Below are 20,195 nucleotides of genomic sequence, written 5' to 3'. Positions count from 1 at the left end.
TAAATTTGCTGCTGAGTCTCAGTTGTCCGTATTAGCATGCAAAATTCCCTTCCTTAATGTTCCCCGGGTGCTTCAGACCACTTGATCACCTGATCACCTGATTGTGAGTTCACCTGGATAACAAAAAGTGCAACATCTGCAAAAGCACAGCAGCATACACAAATGACAGCCTGTCTCAAAATCTAAAAGTTTGCTTCATTTGTGGTTGGTCAGCTCAGGGGGCGGGTCGATAACAACCTGCACCCTCTGCAAATGTAACTTTGTGTAGTAGGCTAACACAGGCATTGTATTGGAAAAACAGTCGTAAACTTAAAAACAGTCTCATGTCAAAGTGTAGATGCTTAATACCTGATAATATAGCGTTGCACACCATTGCTCTGGACATTTTCTGTTTGGGTTTGTTTAAAATACATACAGTAGTTGTCTAAAAGGTCTGTCTTACTAATTGTTAAGCTTCCACAGCTCTGAGCATTTCTTTACACTTCCGATTTGACATTTTTCTACGAAACGCAGGGAAACTAATACTGATCATAACTTCCCAAAACCTCACTTTAAAAAAATTGAACTTTCCATTTTACCAGTTTCTCTCTTAAAGTCCACTTTTGACAGTCACAGCACTTGTTCTGTTTATGTTGAGGACCTGGTGTGATTTTGTTAATCTATTAATTTAAAGAGTTGCAAAAGGAGAAGTAACATCTGTATTCACATTCGAAATCCTCTCTTTTAAAAGCATGAAAAAAATCTGTGGCAGGAAAAGGGAAAAACTGAACTTCGTCTCAGCTTATTCAGATTAGGTCTACAGTTATTTCACAAGATATTATCACAAATTCATAAATCAGAAGTTGTAATGAGAACTCAGGATCATTTGGATCCATCATTAGCTTTAGCTTCAATTCACAGTAGCCCATAAAAACGGATTTTAATCTGATAGACAATCTTTTGAGATGAATCAAAATGAAAAGTGACTCAGACCGCAGTAAAACAGCACAACATACTCAGAGACTCTCCACTGGGACAGAACACTGAAAATTGTATGTGTGCTAGTGCTAATTACACAGTATGGTGATCTATGATGGTGAACAGTAAATCAACATGAAACTGAGCTTTGTTCTTGTTTGCAGCTCCTACAATATTCTTTCCACTTTTGAAACTCAGGGGCGTCGAAGAAACCTTTTCAAAGCTTAAGGAATGTTGATGCATTTGTTACTTTGAGACCCTTGAGAAAGAGATCAAGGCCTCAATAACCTACTCTGTTATCATATGTCACTTTTATGCTCCAAATTCATGCTATTAGACAATGTTTTTTTTTTTTTTTTTTTTTACTGTTGGATCCAGAAAGGTAAAAAAGAGGGATTTAAAACTAGTAAATCCCATATTGAGATAAAATGGATTGATATGAATGTTCTGTTCATAGGATGCACCTTAAAGTGAAAAGATAGCAAATTTGTCTTCAAAATAGATTAGCTAAAAGATTTGAGAATAAAATTGCTATATAAGGAAAGCTTATTCCACCTGTGACACCTGTAACAGTTTCCTGTTTTTTTTTTTTTCTAGTCTTCTCCTTATCACCCAATAAATTATCACAGTACCAAGAATGTGCGTCACATGCACCTGCAGCCCTTTACAGAGTCCTTTTAAGGGTGTTTTGACTGTCCTACTCAGTCTTTCGTTACAGACATTCACCCCTCCCATTCTTCTCCTCTGCTCAGCGCCACTCCATCACAGCAGAGGTCAGAGAGGTCCGTTTACAGAGCGTCCTGTCCTGCTGCTTCGTGGAAATCGATGAACTTTGAGGTGTTTCGACAGGTGATCACTGCGGGCAAACTTCTTCTCGCAGACAATGCACTGGTATGGCTTCACCCCAGAGTGGGAGCGGCGGTGTCTGGAAAGCTCGTCAGACCGGGAGAACCTGCGGGAAGAAACCAAATAAGTGATGATTGAGATCCACCACATAATATTAAACATAATTGGAAATCTTTTTTATGTTATAACTGACCAAAAGCTTTTAAAAAGGTGTAAACCACCTCTATGTCAACAAAAATCTATCTGTTTTTCTCTATAAAACCTTTTCTGAAAATAAAATATTGGATGAAGTCATGTTTAAAGTGGCTAAAGAAGATAAAAAGTTATGTAAGGCTGATGAGGGTAATTTGAGAGGTGTAATTCTTTGCATGCGACTACTCTGTGAAGTCAAAGAGCCACCCCAAATTTAGCTCAACAAATGAGCACAGTTAACCCAAGCCAGGTCTATTCCTGGCCTGATCTGCCGTGGTCTCCATGGGCTCCAGGCAGCTTGGCTACCATGAGAGCAAAGGGTTAAGCGGATGACAGAGTATTGCCTCCACACCTACATGTGCATCTGTATATGCTAATGAAGCCTTAATCTTTAACAAAGATCAGTTTCACAGTGGCAGCAGCCAACTGTAAACATGAAGGTGATAATTCACAGAAGTGTAAAAACATCGCACACAGTTATGTTTGCCTAGTTCCACTCCAGACATGCATTACATGTCCTACTCTTTACTCGAAGGATCCATGGCTGAAAGAACTGAAAACAATGACAAATCTAACACCCCTGCTTGACTTGTAGTTTAGGCTAATATTTCTTGTGTTCATCTTAGCTGACAATCTCTCAATAAAACAAATTATAGGTCAGCGTTGTACCCAAGGTCTATCTGCAACAACATGCTGTGGGACTGCAGCTATCACACTATTTTGGATCCGTCTTGGGTGTCACTGCCATTGAAACATATGCCACCTTTTGTAAATAACAGTCTAGTGTTGTCTTTCTTACACATCTGATGCTGTAGCATAGGCAATTTGATCTCCATCTAAACCCAGTTATCTCAAATATTTGGGACATTCCATAATGTTCCGTCATATAAGCTTCACAACTCTTTTATGCTCGTAGGTGTCAATGCTACAGAATTTACATAAGCGCTGCTCAAATGCTGCAATAAAGACCTAATAAAAACATCACTTAATCTTGTATTGTGCTATGCAGATGCTCTGTCTGCTCTGATAAAGAGTTTATCACCTTTGGACTGGCTTCTGCTAATGGCAGCTCAACTGACTTTGTGATTAATTCAGCAAACACTTCCGCAAAATCAGCTGATCCTTAAACATATATATGAAAAAAAGGACAGTAACGTCAGAGCAAACTTAATGTATTCCTTCCCTATGAATTTTACACCATTCATCCCAATTCACACTCACTAAATATGGATCCATCAAAAGCCACACATCTACTTCAAAGATGTTCTACAAAATAGCCTTAATTTTTTATTGTTAGACCCACCTGGTAAATATTCTTCAAAACACCAACATACAAGGCAAGGTAGCAATCAGTGTGACAGCAGTCTAATTCTAAAAGTCCACTGCCATGGTGCTAGATGGAGCAAACCTTTAATGTGCTTACTATTTGGTTTTGAAAAAACATCCAGTCACATATTTTGCAGCTTCTAAGTATGGCATGCTTACTTATACAGCATCCTTTATACACAACGCAATACACAACGTAAACAAAGTCAACAGAGAAACATCCATCCATCCATTTTCTATACCCGCTTTTTCCATACTGGTACTGGGAGCTGGTGCCCATCTCCAGCGGTCTACTGGCAAAAGGTGGGGTAGACTGAGATTTTGTAAATCTCCTTGAATGTTTTAGTTTATTTATGTTACAAATAGCTGTCAACAATAAACAACAAAGGCAAGGTACACCTGGACAGGTTGCCAGTCCATCGCAGGGCAACACATAGACACACAGGACAAACAACCATGCACACACCCATACACACCTGAAGGCAACGGAGAGAGACCATTTAACCTAACAGTCATGTTTTTGGACTGTGGGAGGAAGCCGGAGTACCCGGACAGAACCCACGGATGCATTGGGAAAACATGCAAACTCTATGCAGAAAGAGTAAGGAGTTGAACCCAGGACCTTCTTGCTGCAAGGCAACAGTGCTACCAACTGCACCTCCATGCAGCCCCGGAGAAACATTAAATTAACAAAAAATGAAATGAAATTCATTCCATTTAGTGAATCTCCTTGAATGCTTCAGCTTCTTTATGTTACAAATAGATGTCAACAACAAACCATTTTAAATTAAAGATGCAAAGCAGCTTCATTGTTTTGTATTTGCATATCTGTGTAGAATTAAGAGCTATTAAGAATGAATAAGAACAAAATGCAATGGTCAGAATGAATAAGAACAAAATGCAATGGTCAAGACCATGACTCTGTAGATCTATATCTACAAAGTGAAAACTCCTTCTACAGAATGAAAAAAAATCATGAAGCTGTTTTTTTAAGTACTCGACAAAAATGTTTTCAACATCTCAAAGACATTGTCTTGCACATCCACTGCATGCTTTATACATCAGCAGCATTCTTCCATGGTGATCCCATCTGGTATCAGCTTCATGCTTGGAGATCAGGCCAGACTGATGCTATGGTCGACCTTAGTCAAGCCCTGAGGCCATCATGTCCTGCTGTTTCAAATTCAATATGCTTTTAAACACAATACACCCAGGAAGTCCTCTTTAACACCTTGAAAGAACCATACACATTCTGACCCGTTTGTTACATCTCCACAGAGGGCTTCATCCAGTGTAAAGCAACATAAAACAATACTATTTGTAATAATTTAGTAGCCTGAGTGTGCTTCTGGCATGCAAAGAACAGTCTTTGTAAATGTTAGTTGTATAGTTAGACTAATTTATTTTTCCAAAGTATTTTTATACTTTATCAGAATCCATTACAAATGCTTTACAAGCAGTACAATCAACTACTTTGTTAATGCTTTGCTAATTTTACTTAATCTGCAGTCTAGCACCGATGAATACAACCCTTCCTTATGATCTCACAAATCTGAAAGTAAGGGTTGTGTTCTACTACTTAACTTAAGTGTTCTTGGCAGTCAGAGCACAGCTAGTCACACTTGTTTCACCATGTTTAGGTTTCCACCCGAAAAACAACATGGGTATTACACGGTATTACCCATGTTATTATGCTCTTTTCAACCAAGGGGACAGCAGTGTGTTGGTAATATGATTTTGTTTTAATATTCATAAAGACATGGCATTGGCTATTGATAGAAAATTACACTTACAGCTTTACATTCAACCCTAAGATGCTAAACATATATTTTTGAGACCCCTACCTCTTAAGCAAAAATTGGCATTTTCCTCTAAATCTTGAAATCCAACCCCATACATGTTTTTATGATACAATCCAAAATAGCTACACTGAGTTAACACCTGACTACCCAACTCCAGTGAGGTTATTTGAAGACATCCTACATCCAATCTGGACAAACACACAGATGACGTTATTGCATTAGGCCTGGAATAAGCGATGACGAGATGCTTGGCTTCTTTCACAATAGATAGCAGCACATATTGGCTGCCAGCGCAATCCTGATTAGGTTACTATCAACGATTGTACAAACTCTTGATTAGTTATTACACTGGCGCTATCCCCCCAAAAACGGATTTTATTGGCAGTTGTGAGAATTTCTGTTGAGAACATAAAGCAAACCATTCCTGGGTGCGTCGTCACTGCAGTTTTGCTTATCCAACAAAACTGTGATTTGGTAGATTTTTTTTAAACTAATCAAATAGTCTGTTAGTTCTTGTTTTCCAGCAATGTGGCAATATCTAAAAAGTGTAATTTCACAAACTATTTGGGATTTTGGATCGCAACAACATCTAAATGTATTGTTTTTGGGATAATGGTAAAAATATTATGATAAAAACATTTTGTCAATATTGTACCTCCCTATTTGGAATCAGACCTTAAAGGATTAAGTAAGTGTTTTCTACCACAGGCGACAAATCCTCGGATGAAAGTGAATGCCACAATCTCATGTCTTTACTATGATGAAAATCAAAAGCTTTCCGGTAAATTCTGTACTTTATGTGGCTCTATGTTGGCTTATGGTAAGCTTTGGCTGACATACAGTACATGCACACATAAAACCTGGAGCTGTGCAGAACCTTGTTCATGCAGGGGCATGAAAGAGACCATGTGCAGTTCCTTGACATACTCACACTAGCCCGAGTCCAAGTATGACTCGCTATACTGGGTTAAGGAAACATGAAAAACTCATATGGTTCTCATTTTTAATTAGACTCATCATGTGGCCACTGTTGTGCAATCTCACCAAATGTTTCATTCAAAATAATTCATTATCCTATGTTTATGGTGTTTCTGCAATCTGTAGTTTTCAGGGCTTGTGACCAAGGTCAAGGAGTTTATGGCTGCAAGGGTGGAGGGCACTTCTGTTGATCGTCCAAATGTGTTTTTCACTTTTGATTGTGGGCTGGAGTCCTGGAGGTAGCTTGGTGTGGCTGCTGCACAACATGTTGTACACATACCTATTGAGGGTGCTGTGGGAAACACATGTGCAGGCTTTGTTCTAGCTTGTTAAACCCAACTCTGCAGCTACAGGAAGGCAATCAGGTTGGTTATGATTGCAGAACTGCTGGTATTGATACTGTACACATATATCTATGTCTTGACTTTTATTAAAAAATGAGACATCTCCTCTTTTTGTACATCTCACATTTGCTCTAAGAGTCCAAATCAAATGTTGAATCAAACCTCAATAGATCTGTCACCATCTCACATTGTGGTGCTGTGATCTTAGATGAATCAGCTGACAAAGACAAGCCACAAACCCGATGACACATGACAAGTACACACACGCAGCGGTGCTTTTACAGCAAACTCTGGTTCGATGCCTAGCCTCTGAGAATAAAATACAGTGCCTTCAAGCAGGTGGGAGTTCGAAATACTGCAAACTCCTGTATGTTGTTGCCTGTACGTAATCCAGTGTTCACATGTGATCATGTCAGGGCATCCAGATCTGTTCATGGCTATCAACACAATTAATTAGGCAGATCAAGGTAGCTAAACATGAAACAAATGTTAAAGAAAATGTTAAAGTGTTGGGTGAAAACAGAAATACAGCTTTAAATGAGTAACATGTTTGACTGCAACCAATGAAATACCACTCCTGCTACTTCAGAGGGGCCAACATATGGATCTCTTCTAAAGTTACAGAGGGTAAGGGTTGCCTGCCTCACTAGTTTATGTCCATTTCCTGTTGTAGCAAGAGAATGGTAGTGACTGGGCAACTTTATAATATAGTAACTGCTGCAGTCACAAAAAACACTGTACAGGTGCCATTTTTAGAGAATTGCAGGTCAAAATTTACCCGAATATCTGAAATGTATAAAAGCATACATTTAGAGACAATATGTTTAGCCTAAACTATATTTTTTCTGTAAGTGGTTTTAAATTACACTTGTGTGAGGTACATTACAGTCTCTTGCAAAAGGACGGAAAAATTATGCATATGGAACTTTTGCACCTCTTTTAATGTTACAACCATAAACTTCAATAGATTGTATTGTAATTTTACTTGACAGACTAGCACAAAGTAATGATTAATTGTGAAGTGGAATTAGAATGACAAAACGACCTTCAAACTTATTGAAAATTCTCTGAAAGTGCAGCAGGCATTCGAATTCAACCCTTGAACAAAGTGGTAAACTGGGTCCATCTGTGTGTAACTTAATCTCAGCATGAATCCATCTGTTCTTTGAAGGTCTCAGAGGTCTGTTAGAAAACATTAGTGAACAGACAGCTTCATGCAGACCAAGGATTAAAGTTCTGGAGAAACCAGTAGTGGTTAAGTTATAAAACAAACTTATAAAGCTATAAAAAAAAAACAAAGTTTTGGGATACTGGAGTTCGACTCCCCTGACTTCAGGAAACCCAGCGGATGACTTAGAGACATTGAATTTGCAGCAATCCTGGGTGCGTCGTCATTCCTGAACGAGCATGTTGTAGAAGTGGATAGTTGATAGTATTGGTTTGCTAACTTTGCACCAATTCGCCAAACTGGGCTTGTGTGTAGCAACAGAGGAAAGAAAAACCCCGGAGGAAGAGGCCACCAGCACAAAAGACACAGAAGCACAAGTCCAGGGGCAATTTCTTTTCTTATTAGAAACTGCTTTGGGATTATTTCAATTGTTACGGAAACAGAGACAGAAACGAAAAAAAAAAAAATAAGAAGCATGAAAGAGAGAGAGGTGGGCCAAAATGGAAAAGGGGAGGAAAGGAGAAAAGAATGGAGGAGAGAAAGAAGGATGAAGAGAATACAAGATAAGATCCTGCTTGCTTCTACACCTGCAGAAATGTTCATATTACCAGCTTTTATTCTACCAAACAGTGCATGGTACTTATGAACTAAGATGTATTTAGTGGTAAATGTGGCTCAATATAGAACATTTGTGTGTCTGTTAACACCTGAATCTAAACACCTGTGGGTCTGAGTGTGAGTGCGCATGTGTATACAAGGTTTCTCCATAAGAATATGCAATAGTAAGCATGAGGAGCCACAGACTTGCCCCCCTGGACCTGGGACAGATACAGAGGATATCCGAGCCATAGACATCTAAACACCCCCCAGAGCACAGGAACCCCAAGAGAACCATCGCCGGGACTACTGCAACCCCCCCAAAGAAGAGCAGGGGAGAGTCCCAAGGAAACCACCCAGCAGCCACAGTGCAGTAGCCCCAGGGAGCTGCAGCAACGAGCCCACAGGCCCTGCCAGCAGCCATCCATGCCCGAGCAGATCCAGCCATGGACCCGCACATCCGAGACCCTGGGAGATATCACTCTCCAAGCAGAGGCCCGACAGAGCCCAGGGATCCAGGCTCCGGCAAGCAGCCTTCGGGAGTGAGCCTGTACACACCAAAGCACCCAGCCCCGGAAACCGAGAACCACGAGTACACCAGCGGGCAAAGACACCAACCACCTGCAGGTAGTTTGGCGGGAAGGAAATAGGCCCCCTCATTTGATGGGGGGCCTAAACTGATCCAGGAGAGGGAGCAGTCCAAGACACAACCTCACACAAAAAACAGGCACACACAATCACAATCACACATTCCCACCCTCATGCATATACATAAAAACACTCACACCTATGCACCCAACGTAAAGACAAACATCAATGGACTTTGTACACTCATTCACACTCCCCATACATGCTCTATAATCCCAGGCCCAGGTGCCGTAGCCCATAGCGGCAACCAGCCCATGGGCACAGGAGGTGGTCCCCTTCCCTCCAGGGGTGGAGACAGGCAGATCGCCCCAGCACCTGAACCTGGGCTGGTGCCTGAACCAGAGCCCCCTGGCCTTTCATTTCTAACATTTAAAATAATGTGCAAAGTTAAAGTTAGATTTTTCTATATTCATATTTTATCTGTCGAGAGATCTGCAACTCTGTACACATGCTGCAACAACAAAACAGGATGTGCTAAATCTGAAAATAATCACTACAGTAGCACTTTCTCTGCTGTTTTTCATTCCATTAGTAAAATACTAACTAAAGGTAATCATTTCAACATGGTTTCTGACTACTCTGTTGGATGTTCCTATTGCTTTACAATAATTAAACTACAGTCAGAGATTTTTATCCAACAATGTAAAATTACATTAATGCACCAATTCTACCAGTAAAAAGCAGAGATTCAACATTTTAGTTGCAATAAACTAAGTCTTTCTCTCCATGATTGTTACATCAATACCAAATCCAGATACAGAAAAATGGTGGAGGGACACAATAAATGAATGCTGACAGATGTGATTACATTACTCATAATCAGACACTGTGTGGTTGGATTTATGGAAAAATTAAAGTTCTTAACACAGTCTATTTGCTGGTGGTTAATGCCGTGTTTTTCACTGAGCCAAGCAGTCTGGTTGGTCACATATAATCAGGGATAATGCTGTTGGTTTGTGCTCGACTGATGCATGACATGGTCAGATACACAAACTCCTGAGACGACTTAGCTTTCTCGTTCACTGAGTACAGAGCATTTTACATTCTATGTAAATAAGTCCCACATTTCCAATGTTAGCTAACATGGAATAAGAGGTTTAGATTTATGTTTCATGCAGACAAACTAAGATTATGCAGACAAGCAAACATATTTGTTGCAACAGCAGTAATTAAGTTTCTGGAGTCATTTGAGCCTGTTCATTAAATGGCCACAAAGGTGCATTTACAGTGCTCTGCAAATCTGTTTATAAGCCTTGATATTTTTTATAATATTTTGTCATGTTACTGTTAGGACTTTACAAGATACACTAGCACAACATAAAGCACAAAACTGAAGCAAAGGTCAGATTTGTGGAGTGCACAATTGATAATTTCTTTGAGGAAAGATTCTTCCACCTGAGCTGTGGGTCTGTGTAGATCCTACCATGGGCCTCTTCTTGGTTACTTCTTTGATTAATGCTTTCTCAGTTTAACTGACCCAGTCCCTGTTGTTTGGCACTTGTGCTGTTCTCTTTTCATTTTTAGAAAAGATCCCAGTAAAATACATTGACGTTTGAGAATGTAATGGTTCAAAAGGTGGATATATACAGTATATATGCATAAAAGCCATTTACTCATACTTTTTTGTTTAACACTGGTGCTGCATCTGTTATATCAGGTCTAATTTAACAAAGTCTAAAACTAGAAGTGGGGACAAGGAAAGCAACAAGTGAAGACATTTCCCTCCAGCCAGTCCAAAACTTATGAATAAGAACTTCAGATTTCAGTTATTTAGTCTGTAGTGAACCTTTTACTGGAGTCAAGTGCTATGACTTTATGAAATTTCTAGTTGTTGCCTGCTTTCCTCACTGCGCATTGTCTTTTTGATTCACCTATTATCTCTAGACAGCCAAAGACAGACCTGGATAACTCAGTATTTCCCTGATTCGTTGCAGGACAATAAAACATATTATAAATTGTGAATTATAATTTCTGGAGGCTGCAAATGCAGTGCAGTCTGCCCAAATCATGTGGAGTTTTTAAGACACCATTATCCCTATTCACTGAAGACATTGGATGTGCCTTAGCTAAGCTAAACAGAAATAGACACATGTTAGCATTACTTTTCTACCCTATTTTCAAAATATATGCTAACACTAAACTCATGTCCTTAACCAAAATCCTGATTTCTGCCCTAATTTGATCCTGTCATTTGTAATCCAGATACACAAGGCTCTATGTGCAACCTTGAGTCATAAGTGGAGCTTTAGAGGTTGAATTCATTGACCAGCAGGTCAGACGTTGCTATTTGTACTTTACCCCAAAGAGTTCAAAACAAGATGTTTCTCTTTACCTGAATGGAGGCATTGATTAAAACACAGAAAGCCAACAAGAACCAGTTTCTTGCAAAGGAGACTTTGTAAATGTGTCATCGATGTATATCCATGTCAGGCACAATACATAGACTTGTCTGTAAAAATCCAGTCTTTTTGATGCATGAATGTGCGTTCAGTGGTTGTGGACGGTGAGCAAACAGGTGGAAAAACTAACAGGGGACAAAGTTTGCATATGAACAACTTCAAAAGGTGCCCTATCTAATCTGCAACTTTACCATGGTTCAAAAACACACTGATAGCAGGGGACAGACACAGCTTGCAGCAAAGAACAAACTGTAATCATAAATGAAACGTCCAGAGTTTAGCTTCCATATAAAACAAGCCTCCTGATTTAAATCCAACCATTTTGTCCTTATCAAACTATTTTTTTGTGTCAAACAATATGGTTCATTCTTTAGACTCTGCCTTGGAATGTTTGAAACGTATGACAATGTGCTGATGCAATAGAGCTTACATAAAAGTAAAAGCAGGAGGACAGGAAAACAGTTTGTCATTCCTTATCTATAATTACTCAGCAAAATCGGGCATTGTTGATATGCTTTATCGCATGTAATATCATTGACTCGCACATTAACAACAGATGTCTTCGAGTCAATTTATATGGACCCATATGGGTGGAAGATGATAACCTTGATCACCGTAATATCAGAAGTGTAGAAGTATAAAGATATGATACAAATGGTGGTGGTGGTAAAATCTTTGCTTAAATACAAACTTTATGTTTTCTGGTATGGTTCTAAATGGAATGGGACGGGTGATGCCACACCACACAGAGTAGCTGGCAAACATAGCATAGCTTAGCATGACTGGTAACTACGCCATCCCTGGCAGGTTTCATAGCTGTGTAGTGTTGTGTAGAGTCACACTGCCCATTCCCTATTCATCTTCAGTCTAATTATATGTATGTCTTGGATCATGAGTTACTTTAACACTTTGCTATATTATATGGACTTTTGGTCTGCTCACCTCCATCCACAGCCAGGCCACGTGCATGCAAAGGGTTTCTCCCCTGTGTGTCTTCTCAGATGTGCTTTGAGGTGGCTGCTCTTGGTGTACATCTTGTTACAGCCAGGAAATGAGCACTTGTGCATTTTAATGAGGTCTGATACTGTGCTCTTCTGGTACCGTTGACCTCCAGCAAGGACACCCACCGCTGAACCACCTAGACCTAATCCCTCTTCCCCAAGCCCATTGGGTTTGGCTGCAATGGGAACGGGTGCAATCCGGACGAATTTGGACGGAGCAGTGCCCCCTGTTTTGCCTGAGTTAGCTGTTGCAGGGGAAAGCAACTGAGGCACTAAAGCAAATGTCTGCCCCTGGATGTTGACCAAGAGCTGGGCAATTTTGATAGATGATGGGGATTCAGTTGGTTGGGAATGGGTTTTCTGAGACTGATGGGGGGCAATGTCTGATACGGCACTGGAATTTGGTTCTCGTTTGACCTGTATTGGCTGGATTTGGAGGATGACAGGCACACTTGAGGCAATGGTAGCACTTTCTGATAAAGGTGTCACTGATCTGCAGTCCTCCAGCTTGATCCCATCAACATAACTGTCAGTAGTTACACAGCTATCACCCTCTGTCACTGATGAGCTGTCTGTATCTGATGCGTATGCTGCATGCTTGGTCTCTGAACTGGAGGCCACAGGCACAGTCTGATCTGAGTTCTGCGATGTTGATTCAAGTTCTGCTGCAAGTGTCATTGAACCCTCTGGCTCAATGTCATATGACATAGACATGGGAGGTGACATTTCTTCATCGCTTCCATTCTCTTTCTTCTCCAATGCCACAGTCATGTTCTCTTCTAAGAACTCCTCAATCTCCTCTAGAGTTGGCTGAAAGAGGAGTGATTCAGGATCATTCAGCTCATCAAGGAAAACTGGAAACTCGAAACACTCCTCTTTGGCCAGCTGCTGCTGGGCACAAAGTCGCTGGTCCCTCTTGGGTTCCAATGCTAGGCCCATGGGCAAAAAGGGGGATGTTGGAGTTGAGGAGGTAGAGGAGGCTGGGGAAGAGAAGGAATGAGAAGAGGAGACAGAAATGTTGCCACTACTGGAACTCAATGAGGTGGTAAGGGAGGCCTGTGATAGAAGGAGATCCAACAGACTCTCTTGATTCTCTCCACTTGATGAGTTGGAGCACCCACTGCTCCTGCTGCTCCTGCTTTCAGAGCTAGAGCAGAGGATGTTCAATGATGCTGATGATGTAAACTCGGGGCTGGAGCAGAGGGATGAGCGTGGACTGGAATAGTCACTGAGGTCATCTTCAGAGAGGCAAGGTGAGGAGGAGAGCGTCAGCCCCTGGTAAGGGTGGTGCTGATAGGTGCATGCATCCGTTACCATGATGCCCTGCGAAACACCACCCCTGGCGTGGCAAGAGGCGCAAGTGTAGTTAGACCCTGGAGAGCAGGAATAATACAGGAAGGTCTCCTCACCAAGTGGCAAGTGATCCACCATTCCTGTGCGGATTGATGGCTGCTGACTTTGCTGGGCTCTGATGATCAAGCTGTTGATGAAGCTTCTTTTCTTTTCTTTTTTCTGTAAAAGAGACATTTTTTTAACAATGATACTAGCCTTACTAGGTATTTAAAAATGATTCCATGAAGGCCCGGATCTCGCTTGATAGTGCTGGTGCATCAATTTTGACAACCATGTTGCGATCTGGTTAAATTCGACTGAGAGCCCATTTGACTGGTTAGTGGACTTTAGATATTTTAGTTTCAGTTAGGCTCGAGTGATCATCTAACTGACTGTGGTCATACTGACCCTAACTGCGAGGTTAATGTTCACACGGCAGTCCCCTTTCACAGTAAACCATCAGACTAAAAATTATTATACATTTCTGGTCTCTGTCAATTACCTGCTGCTTGTTTAAGAGCTCTGCAAACTCATTGCATTTCAAAAGCAAAGTCAACCACATGTAAGGGAACTGGAATGTGTGTGTGTGCTCATGTGTGTATGTTTGTGTATGTAGAGTTTGCAGCTGCTAGTTCAGGCTTCAAGCTGACCATGTGGAGTCTTCTTTTCTCGCCACTTTTAAGATTAAAGCCACATGGGCGTACAACGCGTTTCTCTCTATCTCCCCTCATGGTCTTTAATTCATCCCAATCTGAGCAACAAAGATATTTTAGCACTGTGAGATTAGAATAAAACACATAATCTACCGACGTCCAGCAGACTAACCATGAAGTGCATTTCTATGTCAAATCAGTTCAGGATAAACAGTCTTTCAGTAGGATGATGGATGAGTGAAGGATTTATTGTCTATTTTTATGCTCAGGAACAATGCACTGTCGTTACATTTCTATGGATTAAAAATACTAGATATCAGACAGCTTTGGAAGAAATGAGTGGCCTTGATGTTTAAACATGTGGCTGAAATCACAAGGAAATTTTAAAATGTGTAACTGTTGTACTGAAAGTAAAACTGGATCCTATACAATGGTCCACATACTTCATGTTAAATTCAATTACTTGACACAACCACACAGTGCTTTACTGAAATAAATTTGTATGAATTCTCAAATTATATAACTTGAGATCTTATGTGGTTAATATTAACATCCTACATCCTATGACGTGGAGCACGAGGGGGGGGGGGGGGGGGGGGGGGTTGCACCTATGACTATACCTCATGGAAGGAAAAACATTTGGGTGGAGAGGGGACAGCCTGAAATCATTTTGTCCTGCAGTAACCCTATGACTGTGGAATATCAAATAGGGCTTTGACATGGCAGCAGGATACTCTCTTTAACAACACTGTAGGATTTGACTTGAAGCTTTTCTTGGCATTCATGGCATGTTCAACTCTGCAGCCGTAGACTTCAAGTCCAGCCACAATCTCAGTCAGACTTTGGGTAAATTAAAAACCTATCGTTCAGTGTTCAGTGTTTCTTTTTTATGGTAAAGAGAACTCAAACATATTGAAGCTTGCCTATTTTAAGAGATGACATGTATTTCTATTTACTCATCAGTGCATATGACAACATGCATTGTTGGTTAAAAGCAAAAAAAGCTCACCTGTCAATGCAAGGAAACTAAACCCGGATCCTTTACACCCTGCACTCCAGTCCTGGATGTAGGATTCTGTGTGTAACAGCGTTGGCAGTGATACTCCAGCACAAGGGTTTGGTCTTTGCATATCCTTATGCCTCTCTCTCTCCCTGCCTCTCTCTAGCTCTCTTACACACACAGAGATTCATGTACTCTCTCACTTTGAAGGGCTGGCAGATCACTTAGCCGTCACATGATCACATGCTGAGAACCCGTCAAATCAGGGGATTGGCCCTGTGAAGGCTCGCCTGCTTGGAGGGTTACAATTGGCTTAGAATAAAGGGAGGCAGGCCTCAGGAAGGAGGGTAGAAGGAGGTGCAACAGGGAGAATGAGTGAAAGCTGGTTTATATCATGAATCATTTAAATGTCTTTATTGTAACCCCAAAGACTACATGAGACATGTGCAGCACTTTACAATACTTCACTTACCTGTGGCATTCTGTGCTGACACATTCATGTATGTTGCAGACCCCTGAATTTACAGGTGAAAACTATGATCCTATCTCAATAAGGTTGAGCTAAAAGCGCAACACTCTAATTTTGTATTTATTGATAGCGTAAAACTGTAAAGATAAAAAATAAAATAGGTCCAAGGGACCAATCAGTTAAGGTTTCTGTTCCAGTGCATATCATCATAAGAAATTACAGGGGCCAGGACCAGTTCTACAGGGGCACTGACCCCTGTTGGCCCCTATCTAGAACCATCCATGGTATTGTTGGAGTTCTTTCCTTTTCTGTTTTATTTTCCTAATGCGTGCATATATTAGGTAATCTTAAATATAATGGTCTTGGAGTGTATCATACTTTAAGTTAAATGTATTTTCTATTTTAATACTGGCACACCTAGAGAGCAAACCTAGCTTATTTCCCTGCAACAAATAACCACATCTAAATAGGTGACAGAACAGGTTGCAGGGAAGGTACAGTGCCATGAAAGGGTTAAGGTCAAAGGTTGATACTTCTTGAAATTTTCACCATTTTGTCACTTTTCAACCACAAACTCAAATGTATTTTTTTTGTGTGACAGACTAACAAAAAATAGTGCATAACTGTGTGAAAGGAAAATTAGACATGGTTTTTGAATTTTGTTTTAAAAATAAAAACCTGAAAGTGTGGTGTATTTGTTATATATACACTCCCTTCTCTCTGATATCCCTAATTTAAATCCAGTGCAACCAATTTCCTTCAAAAGTCAAGTGTTTAGTAAATAAACTAAACAGAAAAGTTTAAACAAAGGTTAGGTGTCTAAATATCCCAAGCTTTAAAGATTTTACAGAGCACATCTTTTGTACTGAACATTGACTCAGTATGACTCAACTGCATACCTAACAAGACATGGGCTTTCTCCTAAACTGACTTGGCAGTGAGAGTATTATTCAGAGAATCACAGCTCCTCCAGAGGTAACTTAAGCCATTGCTGAAAGAAAACCTTCCTGAAGTCATGTTTTGCTGCAAACCATGTAGAGGGCACAGCGAACATATTTAAATATGAAAAGACCAAACATTTTGTCTACATGTGCAATGTTGGTGTTGACCACCTGTCAGTGTGTGGCTATAATACTGGTCAAAAGTTTTAGAACGCCTTTCTCATTAAACGTTTTCTTTATGTTTATGACTATTTACCTTATACGTAGATTCTCACTGAAGGCATCAAAACTGTGAATGAACACATATGGAATTATGTAGTAAACAGAAAAATTGGGTAAGAACTTCCTTAAAGTAGCCGCCCTTTGCTGTGATGACTGAAATATTAACCTTTGGCTGTCTCTCAATGAACCTCTGAGAAGATCTTCCAAGACTCTATGAAAAACTATTTTAGGTGACCACCTCATGAAGCTCATGGAGAGAATGCCAAGAGAATAAAGCAGTTTTTAAAGTAAAGGGTGGCTATTTTGAAGAATCTAAAACATAAACATATTATTTATACACTTTTTTGTTTACTACATAATTCCACCTTTGGTGAGAATCTAAAATCTAAACAGTCATGAAAATAAAGAGACCCATTAAGTGAGAACGTTTATCTCAAACGTTTGACTGGTAGAGTACATATATGTCAGACACTTTAGGTTTTTATTCGTTTAAAAAGAAACCTTTAATCCAGCTGTGTTGCGGTCTATCACATAAAATTGGTATGAATACCCTTGCAAAGCATTGTTAGTGGTCCATGGATGCATTTGTTCACTACCTAAGAGCATCAGAAAAAGAGTTTTTTTATTCATGCCAGTAAGGCAGATCTCATATGAACATCTGGACAGGCAGAAGTAACTTCACTCTCCCTAACCCTAATTAAATTTCCTTGTCTTGCTTAGATTACTTTTCAGTGTCCTGGATAAATGATTCCTTTTCAGTCTGCTTGTGAACTTCAGTGCTTGACGGCGTACTAATATAAACCATAAAGCTAATGAATAGTCTGCTGTGTAAAAAGATATGCAATATCCCACTGTGGAGGACTTCTGGTGAAAACCTTTATGCCTTGCATTTCCAACTATTGCTATGCCTGTTTCCCCTTCTGCAAATGTTTGCCTGAACATTTACTAATGCTGCTAAAACTACTCAAATGCCTCCTGCTATTACATTAGTATCTAGAGCAGACGTGCTTAAACACTCTATATACATATAGGTATTTTGCTTCCAAAGAACCTGTAGTTCCAGTTTTTATAATTGGTTAACATTGATAACTCTTCAGATTTATTCTTTAAACACTTGTTGCTTTTTTATGCATTTTTAGTTCAGCTCTCATTTTCTCATTGTATGTTTTTTTTTTTTTTCTAAATATCCATGCATGTGCATTGCAGTGGTTGGTTGACAACACCCAGAAATTGTATTTGCATTGCAATAAGTTAGCTAAATGCAACATAAGTCATCAGTGGATTAATGGTATCGAAGGGTATAAAACAGACCTTTCCATTGAAATGTGCCTTAACTGCACTGATGTAAAAATGTGTTTGCTGTCTTGCAGATTTTTTTTTCTCTTCAGTTTTTGCTTATTTGTTACGCCTAAATACTTGATATTATCCAATCAGTTTTAATATCAGACTAAGATGACTTAAGCAAACACAAACTGTGGTTTTTACGTGACAAAAAATGAAGATATATGTAACACAGAATAGTTTTTGACAGCACTGTACAGAGCACACAAAATTAAAGAGTTGCTTAGTACTACATGTTGACCCACAAATATATGAATCTACAGTATAGCTCCCAGGAATAACTGCTCTTGGACATCAGATTTCAGTAAATGTTAATGAAAAAATTTACTGTCTTAACAAATCAGAAAATAATTTAAAACATGTTTGTTTTTTTCCCCAACCGACTTGGAATGCCCAGTTTCAGATGATGTGGGACTAACAGGTTCTGGCTAACATCTTCTTTTGCCACTTAGGACACATGTAGTTTCAGTCTCTCCATGTTTTTGCTTGTCTGGAGATTAAAAGAAGTCGTTTGCCATAAGAAAAGCATATTAAAAAAAAAAACAAAAAAGACATAATAACAACACAATGTCACCCCCTGGGTGCAAAGTGGGGGAGTGAAATGACTAAACTAGGATTACCAGATATCTATATTATGTAATAGATGCGAACAATATTGTCAGGCTTGCTGATATTGTTGACACTAAAATCAAGCGGAATAATCATAACAGATGAAAGAAAATACATTTGTAGTATAACACAGAATACATATCTGAGGGCTGACAGTTCTTCGAGTCTCTGGTGTTGCTGTGTCAAACAGCTGGTTTAAAAACACTTGAAATCTTTCTGTTTACCTTTGTGCAAAACACTGTGTACAAAAACCTTTTAGCTCTTCCATTGTTGTCTTTGCTTTACACTCTACCTGAACACAACACAGGATCTGAAGAGAACACGCAACTGGCAGCAACTTTCCTCCTGAAAAGATTATGTGAAGGGATCCTTGTTGCAACGAGAATGCAGGTATTAGTTTAATGTCCTGTCTCTGAATCATAAAATCACCATAAAATATCTGTTTCTTTCAAGAAAAGTAACAGTGATATGTTCTTGTTTTGATAGGTTTGATTTACATTATTTACAGAAGTTCGGTCATTAAAGACAACTTTAGTTATTAAATGATCAGATTAAAGACAGAATGTAATTGCAGTGGTTACACATAAAGCTATGATATCATTGTTTAAATGATGAAGATAAAAAGTGATGAAAATAAAAAACCCCAGAGGACTTTAAAAACAGTTTTGAAAAACTGATTCGGCAGACTAGTCCAATTTGCTGAAATGTCATTGCAGCCACTCAATAGTTTGTATGGCCCTAACATGCTTGTATGCATGCCTAACAATGTTGGGAAATTCTCCTTATGGGATGGTGAATAGTGTCCTGGGGTATCTCCTCCCAGATCCTGACCAGGGCATCACTGAGCTTCTGGCCATGTGTAGGAGCACTAAGTGAAATAATAAACTGATAAAGATTGTCCATCTAGAGCCCACTGATGGCCATTGTTATACTACAAACAACAAGGATTGGGATACCTCTCTCTGTCAGACTGATTATAACCATTGGAAAAGAGAAGGGGTCATACAGGTAGCAGAAATGGAGCGTGTGTTTGCACCTCAACCATAACTGAGCCGGTTTAGGCTAAACCTGACTCCCCCTTACTCCATCCAACAGGGAGGGAAGAAGACTGAGGTAACAAATAAGGAAGATAGCTCAGGATAACCTAAGCCACTCTAACTATAAGCTTTTTCAAAAAGGAAAGTTTTAGCCTTAAAAGTAGTGCCTCACGGACTAAAACTGGGAGCTGGTTCCACAGGAGAGGAGCCTGATAACTAAAGGATCTGCCTCCCATTCTACTTCTCGAGACTCTAGGAACCACCAGTAAACCTGCAGTCTGAGAACGAAGTGCTCTGTTAGGAACATATGGAACAATCAGATCTCTGATGTAT

The 20,195-nt window shown here is 39.8% G+C and overlaps 1 protein-coding gene across 1 annotated transcript; it reads right to left on the bottom strand.

The window, feature by feature from the left end:
• Nucleotides 1-784: 784 nt before the first annotated feature.
• LOC124880751 (Krueppel-like factor 15) lies at nt 785-15,385 on the bottom strand. The gene is made up of 3 exons (XM_047386117.1): nt 15,253-15,385; nt 12,200-13,770; nt 785-1,909 (listed from the first exon to the last, which is right to left on the bottom strand). Exons 2-3 carry the CDS (start codon nt 13,687-13,689, stop codon nt 1,732-1,734), a joined length of 1,668 nt encoding a protein of 555 aa, XP_047242073.1. The 5' UTR covers nt 13,690-13,770; nt 15,253-15,385; the 3' UTR covers nt 785-1,731.
• Between the last annotated feature and the right edge of the window lie 4,810 nt (nt 15,386-20,195).

This window comes from Girardinichthys multiradiatus, chromosome 1, assembly GCF_021462225.1.
Source record: "Girardinichthys multiradiatus isolate DD_20200921_A chromosome 1, DD_fGirMul_XY1, whole genome shotgun sequence".
Classification (NCBI taxonomy): Eukaryota; Metazoa; Chordata; class Actinopteri; order Cyprinodontiformes; family Goodeidae; genus Girardinichthys; species Girardinichthys multiradiatus.
Note: the sequence above shows the minus strand (reverse complement) of the source record. Positions and strands in the feature narration are given on the sequence as shown.